The sequence below is a fragment of the Galleria mellonella genome, unplaced genomic scaffold (assembly GCF_026898425.1).
Source record: "Galleria mellonella isolate WM207_F2 unplaced genomic scaffold, CSIRO_AGI_GalMel_v1 utg44, whole genome shotgun sequence".
Taxonomy (NCBI): Eukaryota; Metazoa; Arthropoda; class Insecta; order Lepidoptera; family Pyralidae; genus Galleria; species Galleria mellonella.
In genome coordinates this window covers 3,264,977-3,284,517 of record NW_026442100.1, presented here as the reverse complement: position 1 = coordinate 3,284,517, position 19,541 = coordinate 3,264,977, and the positions used below count along the sequence as shown (strand labels likewise).

Genomic DNA, 19,541 nt, shown 5'->3' with positions numbered 1-19,541 from the left:
ATATATTGTTATTCTTAAGAATATTATTTTTCACTGTGACTCCCTACACCCTCGTGTTCCCTTAGTCGCCTCTTACGACACCCACGTAAAAGGAAGGGGTGGCTTATTTTATGCCGGGACCACACGGTCTGATCTTGTCTATAGACGAAGATTATCAAATTTTATTAAAGTTTATTTGTCATTCAAAAGTACATGAAATACATTAGGATAATAGAAATCTGTAGGACTAGAATTGGCTTTGGCTGCGAATACCGCATAACGTACCTTGTATTTTTGTGTGTGCATTATGTCACAAAAAAAATATACGACATACATACAAAAAATCCTAGCAGTGATCTAAAGTGAGTCGTAAATAATATGATATCTGTGTTTGTTTTACAATAATTAAGATATTTCTATCTCCTTCTAGATGATGTAATGAATAATTGTAAAATTGTTTGTTGTTCCAAATAAAATTAATAAATAGAATTATTTTTGTTAAACTAATACTTATTTAAGTAATATATATTGGTATGTATATTATCCTCATCATCATATCAGCCTTTAACTGTCCACTGCTGAACATAAACCTCCCCCTTGAGGGGTTTTGCCAGTAGTTGCCACGCTTGGCAGGCGGATTGTCAACCGCAGTTAGGCTTTAGAGATGTTTTAAGAGGGACGCTGCTACCCATCCCTCGCCTTCACTTAGTCGCCTCTTACGACACCCATATGCTATGTACATTATGTTTAAGTGATATTGTGACAGTTATTCCTACTCTTAATCATATCAGCCGTAAACTGTCTATTGCTAAAATAAGCCTTGTAGTTGCCACGATTCGCAAGCAGGTGGGCAATCGCAGTTAGGCTTTGATGATGATTTGAGTAAAATAGTATTAGCATAGTATAGTAGCACAATTAAATAAATTTTGTACGCCAGATTCTGGTGAAAAATGTGAACAATATTTAAATATTATATACCATCTTTTATACCATTTTTCAAACAAAATAAAGCTATTTGTATTTGTACGATGCCTTAAGAGGGACGTTGCTACTTATCCCTCGAACATTAAGTTCCCTTAGTCGTCTCTTACGACATCCATAGAAAAGGAAGGCATGGCTATCTATATATTCTATGCTAATACCACAAAAAAATCGTATTTTAAAATTATTATTATTATAATACGAACTATTTTCAACGTTCTTGACCTTTTTATTAAAACTATGATTTACGGCTCTGGATGCAAGTCCCCTTAACCCTTTCATTTATAAAAAAAAAATAGTAATGTCCTCGCAAATATCACTATTACGTATGACTTAGTGTCATCGCTCATTTATGTACAGAACTTCTCTATTCGTTGTTTACCTCATGTTTATGCGACAGATTAGTGCTATACAAGGGTAACCAGAGTGCATTAAGTTAAGGGTACAATTTGTTTTCTTTTTTTTTTATAGTATAATAGTGTAAAGAGTGACAAGTTGAAATTAAATGTTGAATTAAAAAAAAAACTAAGATATATTGGAAATTGTTACAAATTTAAATTAACAAAAATATATATTACAAATGATTAACCTGGTTTCACACAGGTAGATAGAATTTTTGAAAATAATATATAGCCTATATTACTGGCTGATAATATAGCTTTCCATAGGTGAAAGTATTTTGAAATCGGTTGAGTATTTTTTTTATACCACAAAGGTGGCTAACAAGCATACAGCTTGTTTGATGGTGAACAGCAGCATCAGGGATGTAATGTGCGCGTTGCTGACCCTGAAGAAACCTTAATACAGCCTTTATAAAGAACCCCATACTATTGTCTCAAGGAAAAATCTCGGCAGGGAGCTTATTCCACAGCCTAAGTGTTCGCGGGAGAAAATTTCTCTGAAACCGCACTGTACGTGATCATTTAGGTTCAAGCGTGTGAGGATGAATTGCCTGTCGATGGCGAGCAGTGCGATGATAAAAGGTGGCTGTAGGCATCATTTCAAATAATTTTACCAGAGGGAGACTTTGTACAAAAGTCGATTGCTTGGGTACCTCTGTACCATTCGTGTTTCAACCCTAAAGGAGTTGTGTATGTATGACTGTGTTTCGGTTTGAAGGGTGGAATATGGCGTGAATTTACTGGGTACAGAGGATAACACCTAAGTCCTCATGAATGGCAACATGGAGGGTTATCATGGGCGAAACAGTATACTCTGTTATGTCCATGGTACTGCTCATGTCTATAGGCGACGGTTACCACTTTCCATCAGGTGGGCCGTCAGCTTGTTTACCATTCTAAGTTGTATAAAAAAAAAATCCTCAGAACACAATTCGTGATACAAGCGGAAGAACACACAAAGGGAGTCGTTTTTGAGTGTATCCATTACAACAAACAGTCAAGTCTTTTCTCTTTATAATATTAGTGTTGACGCCGTCAATTTATAATTAAGATTAAGAAAACCCGTTGGCGTATACTGTTAGGGCAGGAGTGGAGTGTATTCCATTATTATCTATTAATTATTTTTTTTTTTTTAATGGACGATAATGGAATGGCAATCCCGCCTGCTCTAACGGTATACGATGGCAGGGCACTAGAGGGATGACAGGTGAGAATGAAAAGGCAAGTCAGTTAGCCCATCGTGATGAATACACCTGGGATTCAGCACGATGATTTCCAGGGGGGACCACGCGGAGGTCGACCTGAGAAGATATATTGCTAGCAATGGAACTGGTAGTACGCATTGCTAACAATCACTCCCCTATTAAAAAAGATTAGATTCGCTCATTCCATTTATGAAGTCATTAATAATTAGCTGTACTCCGTAGCATTACCTGAAGAAGAATAATTCTATGAGTTAATCTAAGATATGGTCTATCTATGTACCAAATTTCTTTTAAATATGTTTAGTCATTTTCAAGTAACGAATATCCAAATAAAATTAAAAAATTCACCTTCACATAACAAGTGTTGGTCAAACCGAGTGATGTCTCATATAAACATAGCCTTCAAATGCGGGGTAGCTGCTCCATTAGGCGAGCCGTATGCACGTTGTTTGTCTCATTGTTTAGAAATAATTCATTGATATAAAATAGATAATGTATAAATGTGGGTTACATTTAAATATTTATTTGAGAGAAGCTGTTACTATGGCATTTTAGTGTAGTTAAATGAGCTATGACCTTTACTCGAGCTCGCACAGGTCAAATTAGGGCGAGTATTGTATTTGGATAGTACACGTTTTGTGAATATGATAATAAACTAGAACTAGAATGGGAGACTAGTTTAATTTGATAAGATGACGTCACCGGCCTGGGCCCCTAATTTGACGTCAGCTAGTACGGTGAGTCGGTGACCCACAAATCTACAGACACAATAAATTCAGCAACGTACGGTGTACGGTGCGAATCGGCGCGGGTCAATGTACTGTTGACGTGTCTAAAATACGCACAAAGTACCATAATCGCAAATGTAGTGCGCGGTGCGGCGAGCGGAGTGGCTCGCTATGTATGTTTGCAAAATGGTTATTTATAGACGTGTGTGTCCGTGACGGATGATTCGTGCCTTTTCCTAAGGTCTCAGGTCTCGGACCAAGAATGGTAAGTGAAGGTTTTTCGACGTCTATATTACTTTCTGTGATATAGGTTATTTGTTTTCACATGTTCTTAGAAGTACACATTATTCAAATTAAAAAAAAGTTATTTCTCGTCAACTACATGTTTTTTTATGATTTGGAATAGTAGGATAATTTGAGTGATTATTACATTTTATTTAAACCCTTATTGTTTGAATAACTGCAAATCAAAATAACTTGATTTATACGTACTTAAGTATTTTGTACGTAGGAACCTATGTGTATATTCGACTAGAACTAAAAAGGTTTATAAAATTAGCTAATAAAAAACTTTTAAAAATTTTACATTTATTTTAAAAAAGAAAAATTAGAAAAATGACAATTTGACACTATTTTGACATTTCCATTGATATATTCGAACGAAGCGAGTGACTGATCAGTTCAATAAATAGTGATGTGCCTATTACTTTTTAACTGTTTGTAACAACTTAGTTTTTTTTTTCTAATTATTATAGTAACTTTCTACGAAAGTGGAAAGATGGTGTTTAAAGGAATCTATTTCTATCACTGGAATGTTGGCGAGAGTTCTTTTAGCTAGAATAAAATTAATTGCAGTTGGTATTTTAATGTTAATAGCTCCATGAAAGAAATGTGAGAAAGGAAGTGTGATTGTCGTGTCGCTACTAACACTATACGAGTTGTTTAAAAGAAAGGAAGAGTTTTTGTAGGTATGTTATTCGAAACGCGACTTGACAGTATTCTCGTGTAAGATTCATATTAATAAAAAGACCGAGTTGGAACCATGTCGACATAAAACAAGGCACTCGCAGTAGCCGCCCTACCTACCCACATAATGCGGCGGATACAGATCCAAGTTACTTACACATACTTACACATGAAGCCAGTTTTTAAAATAGGTATTTGTGTGTCGCGAATACATACGGCTTCGATGATCAGCAGGTGTAAGCGAACCAAACCAAGGGGTTACTGCGATTAAGACTTTTATCCCTTCGTTTCCATATCAAAGAGTAATGAACCTTGTTCTACTATTGGACGATGACGATTAGTAACCGTGTGATCTTTACGGTGAATAGATAAATATCAGTGTTTGTTTAATTTTTTTTAATTGACCAGTTACACCTAAATCTAATTCTACCAATCTATTCTCGATTTACATAATTTATAATTTGAAGTTAAGTATTATGTAAGGTAAAAAATTTTAATACGGTTTGTAATCCGGCAGGTTACTATTTTTTTTTTTTTTTTTATTCTTATGGGTATTGTTTTTTCTTCGTGAAAAATTGTTAATTGGATTTATTTATTTTCCAACTAGAAGTTAGTAGGTTCATCTATATAGAGTAAGTTCTATAAGTTAAATTATTTTTTAACTTTTTTTAATGTTTTTTTAAGCTAGATACATAGGCAGGTGGGTAACTGCTTAGGTTATTGAGAACGATGCTGATGGATAATTGTAAAGTAAAATTGTAAAAGATGAAACTGAACATTGAATCGATTGCGAATAACGAAGGTCAAAGGGTTTGCAAGTGTGCGTGTACATGCAAGTATGCATGCAGCGAGCTCGGTGCGGCGTCGTCGCTGCTGCACGCCTGCACCGCCAGTTGCAACACCCTCCCCCCTTCACTCTCGGCTTCTCGCTCGCCGCCGTCTTGCCGCTAGCCTGTCTCACCTCGCGGCCGGCAGCCTTGCGCGACGCGCCGCGCTCTTTTCCATTCAAAATTATTCGCAACCTTTGCAAAAAACCTCTCTGTGCAATAAAAATATTATTATCTTATCTTTCGATGCGGTCTCAATTAATATTTGAAACAGGGAGATTATTTAATTCTTACAAACAAATTAAGTGCCTTTTAAAACTTTGAATGCACTCCTCGTTGCATGTCCCGCGCGCGTCGTTATGAGAACCCCGTACTGGCGGTCACGTTGACGTCGCGCGGTGCCGCCATATCTGTCTCGGCCACCAAGTAGCAAAATTAATAGGTAATTATTTTAGTGTACAGTGCTCCTGGTTAATATTTTTGAATAGTGATTGTGCATTATAGTGTTTTATACCTTTAGTTGATCTCTGGGTCCATTCCAATTGGATTCTCTTTGGAAATTGTGGCTCGCGCCGGCCGGTTCTTATCGAGTGCAATGCAGTTGCACTCTCAACTTATTGCAGTTTTGCATTCACAAAAGTTTTATGCGCGGAAAGTTTCTAGTGTTATATATTCTGTTACAAAGGGATTGTTAAAGTGTTTTAAAGTGATTATTTACTAAAAGTGTTAAGTGTATTAGTTTATAAGGAGCTGTCATAATTTACTCTGCTGTGTTATTTCGGTCATTGACCGCCAGAATTCGCATCTCCTCTAAGTTAGTGTCGTGTTATATTTTTTTTACATAATTTCGATTTTCGTTTTAGGATCAAACGAAAATTTGTGTCACTTCACTAGAAGAATGCAATGACCCGCGCATTCGCTTTTTGAAATTTACCTTCACCCGGATGGAATGAGGAGTGCACAATCCCATTGTTTCACAGTTTCATATGTTTGAACATCATTTGTTTTTTTGTTTTTCGGACGATTAGAGAGTTATCATTTTCTTCCAAAATTACAAAAATTACAAATTAAAAGGTAAATATAATTATTTATGTCGATTTTTGTAGGTATATTTAGTATGGTTATTTTATTAATATTAAACCTACCTACACATAAAAATTATTACTCACACGCGTGGCTTTCTTGAAATTTGATGACATCATCTGTATGCCAGCTAACTGAAACTTCCAAACATTTGTACTTGAACAGGCAAATAAAGATTTTCAATATCTTAATGTGAAATATCAACTGAAACAGGACAGTGCAGTGTGTGATAAACATGTTGAAACATTTGTGCAGAATGGCGGAGGGCAATGGAGAAATTTCCATCGAAGAGGTATCTGGGAAGGACTCCGATGTTGGCCGTACACCAGACTACCGCAAACTCATTGACTATGGCTTGGATCCTAAGGTGAGCCTAGCATCTGTATTTTGTACTTAGGAATAGCTTGAACTTGATAAACTATATTCAATCCATATTTATAAAGCAGAAGTCTCTTAATAATGAACAATGTTACTCCGAACTACTGAAAGTTTAAAACTTAAATTCCTTTTAAACAATTACAGTTTTTTTTTATAATATTAAACTAATACTTCTGTAATACTCTTAATAAATATAATTTACTTATAAAATATAAACAAATAAGTATTTTTGGATATTTAATATGAGTTGTTCGAGATGATGATGATGGCACGAAGTAAAAAGTTATAGCTATTTATTTAAATAGTTTAGCTTAGGTTTTTAAAGTGAAATTTGTATGTAATATTGTCTTTATTATTATTATTATTAAAATATATTTTGGTAAATTAATAATATTAAATTCTTATAAGATTCTTATAAGATTGTAGATATTAGTATTCACCTAGCAACAATAGTATTATCATGTAGCAAACTGTTATTTAATTTTACTTATCTTTTAATTAATGAATTGATATGAATCCTATTGTTTTCCTTATTCCTATTATAAGATTTTATTTTATTGTCACAGAATAATGTCACATAATATTAAATATTAGAAGAACTCATATATTTTTCCTTACTGATTAGTTATTTAAATACCTAGACTTATATACTATAATTATAGTAAAACTATAAGTATAGTAATATTTCTTAAATAGTTTTGGTTTATTTTATTTAAGATTAGCCCTTATTCTGTTCATAAATAACAAAGAATTAACTTTCAAACTTTTTAGTTCACAAAGTCCTGTAACTAGCTGTAGCTTCATTTTACTCTTTTAGGGATTTATTTTAAAATGTAGCTTATGTACTTTCCTACCTAAACTTCAAGGTATACCACAGGTATACATCATCAAAATTGGTTCAGTAATGAAAACTAAACAGACAAACTGTCATATAAGAAAATACCTTTTGCCATTGTATAGGTATATAAAGTTTAAAGAAAATCTTATAAGAATCCTATTGGAATACATGGAATATATATGTATATGAGTAAAATGTCAAAAAATCCTATAAGCATGTTAAATAATGAATACTTTGCTATTTTTATTTATTATTTTAGTTTACATAATTATCCATCAATGCATAAATGTTAAATTGTAGGTATTCAACCAAGACAGCCACTGGGTTGTCACAGGGAAAAAGTAAACACCAAAAATATTAGTATTCATTATAGTTATATTAAATAAAAGTACCTTTACTGATTATCAGCTAATTATTTAAGTACATATTTACTGTTATAAATACACAGACTATATTTAGTTGCAATGTGACTTAAAAAGGCCAGTGACTTATGCATTTCTTATCAGGACATCCAACAGTACAATACTAAGATTGTACATGAGTTTGAACAAACTTCCCTGTAAGGGATACACTGCATGCTTAAAGTTGCCACATAGAATATATTTTCCTTATGGCAACCCTAGGCATATATAAGATTAGGTTAATTTAAGTGGCTTGTTGAATTTCAATAGGGATACATAAAACTAGATGGGTATATAACCTATATAACAGACTATTATGTTCTCTGTGTACAAAAAACTTTAAGACGTGTCTGTCGCGAAATTTTAGCACTCTCCCCCTTTCCCCAAATTCATGTCGATCTGGCAACCCTGCGAGTTGCAATAAATCAGTAATGACCCCATTTATTTATGTCACTTTCACTCCGATACCGGTGACCTTTGTCTTTAATTATCTTCGTTGATACCTGAACATATTTGCAAGTGGAAAAATAGGTACCCATTGTTGCTATGTACACCTGCACTGTGTAAACAATAACCACTTATGACATTATCATTTTGATCTATCTTGCCACACGCATACAGGTGCCGGTCTTTTTCGAAATACCTACACATGTATAAATGTATTCTACGTATTAAAATTATTATAGACTCGTTGCTAATTAGTGTATAAAATACTTGTGTAAAAAAATTTAAAGAAGTGTCGTTTCGCTCGGTAAAAAAGAGTCTTAATCATAAACATGCACTTACACCCGATAAACGACGAGATATTTCGTAGATATTGAAATATTTGAATTTAGAACGCAGAATTTTGTGTTTAAATAAGCGAATTTTTACTTTGTTTGGTAAAAGCAGTTTTTGTTCCGCAAAGAATTACGGCATCGTCAATCGTCACAAAATATGGGGCCAATACCTTCTGTTATTGGAAACCCACTCGATTATAAAAATAATTTTGAATCGATTCTGAATTTGCAACGTAGTGGTGTAACATAATCGTAAAACGTCAGACGTGGAACCTTCTTTTTTTAAATTGCTTTAAAACAATGTCCATATACCATATTTTTAATAAACCTAGCGTATATATAGGGAAACAGCTAGCTTCTATAGCTAGCTGTTTCCCTGGTAAACTAGGACATTTTGTTAGTATACATATAAAATTTTATTAACTGTTAACTTTCTACTGCTGAACATAGGGCTTCCCCTTGGGGGGTTTGCCAATAGCTGCCAAAAATAAATCAATCAATCATCTTTATTCTCATACATCTGTTACAGATTCTTATGATACGTCACTTTATAATTATAATAATTACTATATGAAATAATATTCATTTAAAAAAAAAATACAATAATTACATTTACAATACCACATTACTACAATATTCAAATCCATGCATTTTTGCCACTTAGATTGTCATTTATTTTATAATATGTTTTTGTACAGAGAGTCCTTTTTATATATATTTTAAATTTTCTATCACTTAAATGTAAAACGTCATTTGGAAGTTTATTATAAAAATGTATACAGTTCCCCACGAAAGATGTACTGACTTTTCTAAGGCGATAAAAACAAATAAAAAAAACAAATTGAATGTTCCTTGTTAAATGTTAAAAAATAAGATATAATAAAAATTATTATTATTATACAGAATTTTATGTGTCTATCTAATTGATTAAAGTGGGGGCGGGGGGAAGGGATTGTTAGTAATGGAGACTGAGAATCCCATTGCTAGCAATATACCCAACCAGGTCGACCTCTTCGCGGTTCTCCCTGGAAACTATCATGGTTAATTCCTGATGAATTCTTCATGATGGGCTAACTGACCTGTTTTCATTCTCATCTATCATCCTTCACTGGTGCTCCGCCAGCGTATCCCGTTAGCGCGGGCGGGGTACTATACCATTTTCACCCATAAAAAAATATTAAAGTGTCCATTGATTTTTTAGTTATTTTAAAAATTCTTCTTTCATATAAATAGACATAATATGTGGCACTTTTTTCCATTTGTCACTAAACTGCATCTATACCTAAACACGCTAGTGCAACCACATGCAATCCTCAATTATATATTATAAAATACATGTATAGATAGATACAAATCAGATGTATAGTCTATCTACTTTTTGTTCCATTAAATTCTATGTACAGACCGGTACAAAGACAAGCTTTTACAAGAACCTTTTCTTAGCAGGACCTGTATAATAAACAATTTTGTTCTGTTAACGAGATTTAAGGGAGAATTTTTTAAGTTTATAGAACTCAAATCTTTTAAACTTAAAATATAATATTTTAATACATCAAATACAAAATTTACCTTTGTCTAAAGAGAACTACGTCTGCAGACGAATAATCCTTCATTTCTTTCTTAGCCTCTTCTATAAGGGGGATTTTTCCAGTAGTTGCCACGCTTGGCAGGCGCGTTGGCAACCGCAATTAGGCTTTGGTGATATTATGAAAGGTATGCTGGTCATTAAAATAATGGAAAGATATTATTTAACTATTGAGAACTTGATTTTGAAAATAGGTAATGCAGACGTAGCTAAAATAGTGTCCCATTGTCATTTATTATACTAGCTTTATTACGCAGGTTTGCCCGCGTGAATCAGTATACAAAGTTATAATATAACCTATCCGTGTACCAAATTTCATTCAAACCTGTTTAGTAGTTCTTGCATGGTAGAGTAACAAACATTCATCCATGTACCTCTACTTTCACTAACTTTCTTATTAATTATAGTAGCAAAATTTTTTCATATATGTATATTCTTTTAAATAATAAAATTACTTTGTTTATAAATTCTGTTGAGTAGCCTAGCGCCCGCTGGTGGAAAAATTGTACAACATCAATGAGGCTCGCTAGAAAATGGCACGTATTAGAAACAATCGGCCTACCGGGTATTTCCAATAAAGACCTGTTTAACTGTAGCTCTTTAAAGTTTCCATTCCCCACAATACGTTTGTTGGCACGGATATATGTTATAGGGGCGTGTACATAGTGGGGCTCGATGTGATAAGATATCGAACGTGATTCATGTATCTCTCAAACTCATTATGGGAGTGCAGTGATGATTATTGTTGTATCCACTTCTTATCTTAGTAGTTAGTTAAATGTATTTTTGCTATATTTGAATCGGCGTCGTTCCACTGTGTTAAATATGGTGACACTGTGTCACACTGCACACAGAATTCGCCCTTATGAATATATTCGAAGCAACAGGTCTACCATGAAATGAAATTCCGAAATTTCGGACTCAATTTCGTGTTTTTGTTTATACCAAAATCGGACCAATAAATGGACTTTAACGTTTCTTTCGTCATACATCCTATCATAAAAATCAAAAGTAACAATATTTTAACATTTTTGATATTTCCAAACGCCATGTATTATGTAATTCTAACATCAAATTTCTGTTTCGTTTGGCTCCGAAATTTCGGAAAACATTTCATGGTAGGCCCTCAAGCTTTGAACTCCCTGAATTACTTTTTTTAAAGTATCGCATGAACTGTGCAACCAAACAGTAAAAAAAATAAAAGGAAAAAATATTTATTTCATAACAAAATTTGTACAATACAAAGAGAGATAAAAAATAATAAAAATTATAACGATAAATACTCTAGTATTAGTTTCAAGACATTTATTATTTGATGAAATGTTATGATGGATTTATTATTTGGTTGCCTTAATCATCATCATCATTTCAGCCATTTTTTTTAAATCAATGATAATTAGATGGTAACCCTGCCTGCGCTAACGGTATACATTGGCAAGGCACCAGTGAAAGATGATAGGTGAGAATGCAGCAGGTCAGTTGGCTTGTCGTGACTAACAATATATCAACTATAATAGTTTCCCCTGGAGCCGCGTGGAGGTTGACCTGAAAGAGTATTTTGCTAGTAATGGGATTGTTAATTCCTATTACTACCAATCTCCTCTCCCCCCTTATTTCAGCCATTATCCGTCCACTGCTGGACATAGGCCTACCTCTGTTATTGTTAAGTAATTATGCAGTATTAATTGCACCTTAGTTTGCTTCACCGAAATATGTAAATTAACGAGGTTAAAAAATAAATAGGCTCCCTTCTCCATTCCTAAAAACATTTGTGTACCTAATTTCATGACGATTGATCGAGCCGCTAAAATAATTCATCAGTAATTGTCCAGGTACGAAACGGTACGAACATAGCCGAGTCGACCCGATCGCTGGAATGTACTTTTTTTGTGAATGATTAAGAGTGATGTCAATTTATATTTAGTAAAATTTTGCAATTTTCAATTCTCATAACTAAGTTTAGGAAAGTAAATATTTAGTATCATGTTTTTTTTTTTTTTATCGTCAGTCCTTATTGTGGTAATACTCCCTGTATTACCACAATAAGGACTGACGATAACGGACTTGGTAGTATTAGGTCTAACTGAAACAGTCCTTTCCCTGTGGAAGGACTCCAAGTATCCAACAAGAATATATTAAATATATAATATAATAAGTGGGGGTAATTGAAAACAAATATTTAAAGTTACTACTGTACTTGTTTATTGTATTAGTTTCTGTTGCGCTTTGAAATCATATGCTTATTGAACATAATTTCTTAAATCTCTATTCAAAAAGAATTTCAACGATTCTAAACAATGTAGACGATTGAGGTGACATTTATTTATTTATTTTTTACTGTACAATTAAATTTGTACAAATGGAAAGCTTTACGCCCTATATCATACTCTATTCACTAACCATTACTAAAAAGAAAAAGCGTTTGAGAGCAGTGGGGGTGAATATACGTCAAACAAAAAATAAAATTCATTAATATAAACTAACATAATATCATACCGAACAATATTATAAATATATACAAAATACATATATTTAATATATTATATATAAACATAATGATAGATGTGTTCTTATATAACTATTTAACTTGTATTATTTTCTGCATTATTTCTCATCCCCATTGTCGTTCGTCATCCGTTGGCTTCATTTTACTTTTGCACTGAGAAATTCTTGAACTATTTCGTCTGGCTTCACATGGAAATATTTTACACTGCCATGTCTGATGTCTTTGGAATGTTCAAACGACATTCATCAAGTTTTCATTATTATTTTTTTTTATTTATTGGCCGAGTTATTTTTATTCACAGTTAAATGTACTTTAACAAAATACACACGAATAAATGACGAGATGTTTCGTAAATATATTGGATTGAAAGATTTTTTTAAATCGATCAACACGTTTGGAAACTATTAATTTAGATAGCAAAAGATGGTTTTTTAATTATAAAGCACTATCATACTTATTTGTACAATAATTAGAAAGAAAGAAAGAAAAAAAACTATAAAGAAATATGCACTATCATATATTAAGAATTATAATAAAGAAACTTATTATATATATATATATATATATATATATATATATATATATATATATATATATAATAAAATTAAAAAAGTAAAACAATAATTAGTCCATTACCTTAAGGTTGTCTTGAAAAGATTGCTCTCAGCAATAAGACCGCCTTACTGTACTTATACAATTGTATCGTTGTGTTTGTAATTTGCCTTGCTTATTTCCTATATTGTATAATGCAAATAAAGTATACTCATTCATTCATTCATTCAATTTATTAAAATAGTTTCAGAATTGGCAGGAATAGAGAAACGTCTCTTTTGAAAGTCGCTTAAAAACAGTCACCTCCTGATCAACGTGTGGATTTGGTCAATATACATTTTTGCAGGCAAATTGGGCAATCATATTTTTTTATTTGATAATTTTTTAATATACTTAAACTTTTTGTTTGATATGTTATGTTTGACATCTCTGTTCGTATGTGACTTTCATCTCAATAAATTCATTGTTCTTTGAAGCAGTTCAGTTCATCACATACCTTTCGACCGCTACAATCAGTGTTTAGTCATAAATATCTTTGTAGCTCTGTATTTCATGTGCGTATGTGTCTCTAATCTTTGTCTCAGAGTTTGATCTTCGTTTTACCTACAGCCATGTCTATATTGGCTGCCTATTTGCTTGTGTTTGTTAGGCAGTTTTTAATATTTTCAAATGGTTTTATTTAAGCTACTGTGATAGTTGAATTAAGGTGTTAATTATAGGACTTTATGCACTTAAATCTACAGCAAAATATTTTGATACTACTACATATTTTGTATTTTAAATTTATTACAAATATTATGCTCTTTACTTCGTACGCATGTTTTCTGAAGTGGGAAAAATAAAGAAATAGAACACTTTTAGATAGATAGATACTCTATATTTTTTTTTGTCTCTTCTAAAAGATTACATGATTTAGAAGGCGTATCGAAATAAAATATAAGGTTATACCTACCGGAATATAACAGTTAAAATAGCTTCCGATTTTGTGCAGTAATTTTTGCGTCATGCCGCAACAAGTTTATCAGACAGGCAAAATTTCCATTTATTGTTTTGCCTTCTGTTGCTCTTGTTGAGACTCTTGATATATTTTTTTCTTTTTTCCCCATGTACAAACATTGTCGGGTTACTATTATATTAATAAAATAGATACCTAATTATTATTAAACAAAATATACCTTTATTTAGGTACAATTAATTTATAAATTTACCTAGAATCTAGATATTTTTAACTGGGATCAAATAGATTGAGGTTTTCTGTTCGGTTGTTTTTTTTTGTTAGGTATTATAATATATAATACCTAACAAAAAAATAGGTATAATATCTAACAATAATAATAGGTTATATATAATAACTGTCAGTTGTAAACCAATTTAGAAAATTATTTTTTTTTGTCTAAAAGGATATCTTTACAAATTGTTCCCATAAAAATTTTAACAAATTCAGTTCAGTAGTTTAGTTTTTAAATCAATTTAACTGATTTTGTATATCTAAATAGTATAGACACTTACATTATGAGTGTCTATATTATTTATTTACTTGTAGGAACTAGAAACTAATCAGCAAACGAACGTGTGTTAACGAACGTGAATTAAGAACGTGTTGTTATATTGACTTTATAGTTCGGTATGAAAAAATAAAATAAATAAACGGAAATCTGTTAATTGTGGCATCTTCGAATGTTATAGGATTTACTACTTTTCCGTCAGTTCTGAAAAAAACCTCTAAATTACTGAATTTAAGTGCGGTACATGATTGACAAGTAAAAAAGTAAATATTTTAGCTATTGTAATATGTGCAACAGCATCGTGCAGAATTCTGCGTCATACGAGATTTGATAGATTTAAAAATACATTAATCGATAATTAAATTAGATATGATATTGTCTGTAGATATAAAAGGAACTGTGACAACAGTGTGTGATTATACTGTCTAATTTCTCTAGAACTGTTGTATAACAGGTGTTGAATATTCTGGGTTACGCCTCTAGACGTCCGTTGCCTGGTCTCTTGTAACACAGTATCCTAACTTGAAGACCAGGCAATCGGTATCATTGTTTATTATTATTATTGCTTCTGCAATGAGTAAGGTGTTATTAACTTGTTACTCCATGACTTTCAGGTGGCCGCCAAGCTGGACGACATTTATAAGACTGGAAAGCTAGCGCACGCAGAATTGGATGAGCGTGCGTTAGACGCCTTAAAAGAATTTCCATCCGACGGTGCTTTAAGTGTACTTGGACAGTTTTTAGATTCAAATCTCGAGCATGTATCTAATAAAAGTGCTTATTTGTGTGGAGTCATGAAGACCTATAGGTGAGTTTATTATTTTTTTAATTTTTTTTTCACTTGGCAACAACAACAAGTTTGGCAATGTGCCAACTGCCTTACTGCAGTCTGTTCGATCTGGGTCGCGATTTGGAAAATTGATTCGACGTGTTTTTTTTTGTTAATGGTCTGTTTAAATTTTTCAGTTAACGACATAATTTTAATGGGTTTACTTTTTTCGGGATTGTTTAAAGTATGCTTTGGTTTTTTTTCCATCTGATCTCCTTTGACGCGAATGTGTCATTAGGCTTGCGAATGTTTCTCGAGAAATCTTTACTTGTAGCCGCATAGAATGGTGATAAATTACAAATAATTAGATACAAATAGGTAAAAATGGGATGAAAAGCCCATTGTGTACTGGTATTATGTTAAAATAACGACTTTAATTACTTGTTCGGTCTAATATGTCATTTTCGATTTATATTACTTGTTGGCTCATGGTAGTTTTCAATAGTCTGATAGATAAAACATTACTGCCAAAATTGTTGGGTCCAGAATCATGAAATTTTGCGTAAATTCTTCATAATTATGTGATAATATTTTGCATAATTAAGAGTGTATTTAAAAATAACTCCTATAAAATTGCTGATGAAAAATTTTATACGATGGGATAGTTGTTGGCGACCGACCGATGCAAACATCTTATTATATACTTTTTTATACAGATTTACTTTTAGAATGTTTAATTTACAACTTTTATTTGTATCTACATTGTGTTAAAATCTGTCTTCATCACAGTTCACCGCTTTTTAATATTAGCACTATAATAAAGTCGTGTCTAGATAGGAGACCGATATTTTTTATGCAACTTAGAATGGCAAACAAGCTGAATACCCACCTGATGGAAACTGGTAAACGTCGCATATAGACATGACCAACATCATAGACATAACACGGTAGAAACACGAATGGGACAGAGGTGCCCAAGCAAACGACTTTTGTGCAAAGTCTCCCTCTGGTAATTTGTCTGTTTATCACTGTAATCCTACATAACACTTGATATTCAATTAAAGTATAATTGAATTAAACCTCAGCTTTACTGTAATTTCTAAACCAGCTCTCAAGCAAACAATAATTTAAACGAATAATTAACATAAAAGGATTGTAAACTATATAATTAAGATTATTATTTAATCTGAGGGTTAAATTAACCACTTTACAATCGTCATCTGTCTGATAAATCATTTGGTCTTATTGTTAATCCAGCCAACTTACATAGGATTGTTATGGATAGTATACCAAATTAATGACATGTTCTCTCTATTCTTCTTCTTCCCATTCTGTTATGCCGATCTGATATTTATATGTTGTATTAGACATAAGACAGCATGTGGAGGTCGACCTGACAAGATATATTGCTGTGCATCCTTTTTTTTATACAACTTAGAATGGCAAACAAGCTGACGGCCCAACTGATGGAAAGTGGTAACCGTCGCCTATAGACATGAGCAGTATCATGGACATAACAGAGTATACTGTTTCGCCCATGATACCTCTCATGCGTTACCATTCCTGAGGACTCAGGTGTTATTCCTCTGTACCCTGTAAATTCACGCCATATCCCACTCTTCAAACCGAAACACAGCCATGCAAACACAACTGCTTTACGGTTGAAACACTAATGGGACAGAGGTATTCAAGCAAACGACTTTTGTACAAAGTCTCCCTCTGGTAATATTATAAATGTGAAAGTTTGTAAAGCTGTTAATTTGTTACTCAATTACGTCAAAACGGGCAGGTTAGGATATATCCTAACATAGCACATGACAGATTTTATATACTGATTCAGGCTTGCCCGCCTCAACCGCAGGAAACGGCTAGTCTCAAATACTCGTAAAATAAGTGTCAAGTGGCATTTTTTTATGATTCCTGTAAAGCGGATGTTTTAAATCCCTCTGGTAAATTTATGATATAAAATTAAGACGATGAAAGAAACAAACAACAAACGGATTTAAATTTACATTATTTATGCATACATTGTATTTTTCTTGTGCAGTGAATCTTAAATTTCGTATTATGAAGTTCTGAGCATTTGCATATTTGAAATTGCATTTGAAATCGTAAAGTATTAAGTTACATACGTACTGCAGCGTGTTTTGTGTTCACATTATTACTATGCGTTTCGTAGCACTAGCAGTGATATAAAGAGACAAGTAATAAAAAAATTATATTAATAAAACCTCGACTCTTATAATCACGTTTTTGTCTGACCTTGGATATTTCGAATATGGAATGGAATACGTGTTTAAGATACGCCCTTTAATAATTATTTAAAAAAGAACTAAAATAAAAAAAATACAGATACGAATAAAGTTAAATCTAAAATTAAACATTGCTCTATGCGGCAGTGTTACAAGGATGCTGGTCGCACTACCTCGACCATTACCTGTTTATCTTTATATTATAAATGTGTAAATTTGTAAGAATGGATGTATGTATGTTTCATGCAAATACTATTAAAGAGATTTGAATGTAATTTGGTATACAGGTAAGTAAGTTAGGATATGCATGCTTTATTTACTGATTCACACGGACAAAGCCACGGGAAATAGTCAGTAAATAATAAAAACCATGTTGGCCGAAGAAATGACCATTTCTTGCCCGTAATCCTATAAATACTTCGACTTATTTGAACAAGGTAAATATAATCATATCATCATCTTCCTACCCTTATCCCAATCATTTGGGGTCGGCGTAATATGATTTTATTCATATTACAAAAAGATTTGGTTTTTAGTTTTACGACCGGCCACCTGCCTGACGTCAACCCTCTTTGGGAATATAAATATAATCATATATAGGTATAATATATCGTGCTATATAAATAAATAAGCAGATAAATCGAATACCTAGTTATTTTGTAATTTGCGGCATAGAATGGACACGTTATGATTTTAAACTTTGCTTTGATATATAAGCATTTATGCCGGATCTACACTATAATACTTCTCAATTCGTTTTTTGTCAGCAGTAACAATGAACGGGGATGAACTGCAGTATGAATATACACATTGTTTCTTGCGTAATAATATTTTAATGATGATGATGATTTAGCCGTTAATTGATTACTACTATACATAGGCCTCTTCCTATTGAGGGGAATTTGCCAATAGTTGCCACGCTTGGCAACCGAAGTTAGGCCTGTTGGTGATGTTTTAAGAGGGCCGCCGCTGCCCATCAATCGACCATTAAGTTAATTTAGTCCTCTCTTACGATACCTACCATTATATGCCGGGACCACTTAGTGATTATAAATAACATTTTACCAGATCGAAATTGGAACAAGAGAGAAACGGGACCGGTATTATAGTGTGGATCCGATCTTATAGGGAAAAGCGCAACATATTGCAATATTATGTGCATAACTGCGTAGCTTGCAGTGTCGTTTGTGTCGCTAGATTAGATTACCGTAGGCCGTTACCCCCGGGCTCGTCACGTTTACGAGAATTATAAGTTGCAATGACCCTGCCGAGCGCGTGATGTCGTCTTGTATGAAGACTGCATTAAATGCAATACGTTTTGTTTCAATACAATATAAAATGCAATCAAATTTTGTCGATTCTATCACAGAAATATTTAAAGTGCTAAATGCAATTGGTAACAAATGGAAACCATTTATCGATTTCTTATTTGTACTACTTTTGGACCTTAGCTGATTGTCTTATCAATATTTATATTAAATTATTATGTAAATAATTCGTTTGTTTACATTTAAATTAACTTCTTTTGATATACATTCTATCGCCTAATAACTCTTTGTTTTGTTGTTATCAAGAGTGTTGATATCGAAGCGTAGAACCGTCGGAATATTTATTTCATCCACTGAATATGCTTTACAGTCTTGCAATGTGCTCACCCATGAAAGCATCAGCACCATAACACATACTTTACAATTATAATTAAAATAAATAATTTTTATGATATTAAAATACTATACAACCACACAACAATAATAGAAATAACATTTGTCTTACATATCTAAACATAAACACTCTGTTGTCATTCGA

General features: G+C 32.7%; 1 protein-coding gene across 9 annotated transcripts in view; it reads left to right on the top strand.

Annotated features, from left to right (window-relative positions):
• The first annotated feature begins 3,436 nt into the window (after positions 1-3,436).
• The window catches only part of LOC113518945 (heterogeneous nuclear ribonucleoprotein Q), a 36,753-nt gene continuing 20,648 nt past the window's right edge, over positions 3,437-19,541 (top strand). The window contains exons 1-4 of one of the 9 annotated variants that reach the window (XM_052898466.1): positions 5,132-5,529; positions 5,951-6,161; positions 6,426-6,537; positions 15,329-15,522. In XM_052898466.1, coding sequence (XP_052754426.1) covers positions 6,427-6,537; positions 15,329-15,522 — 305 coding nt within the window. In that variant the 5' untranslated portion in view covers positions 5,132-5,529; positions 5,951-6,161; position 6,426. The other 8 variants (XM_052898470.1, XM_031907128.2, XM_052898471.1 and 5 more) reach the window with 8 other exon arrangements.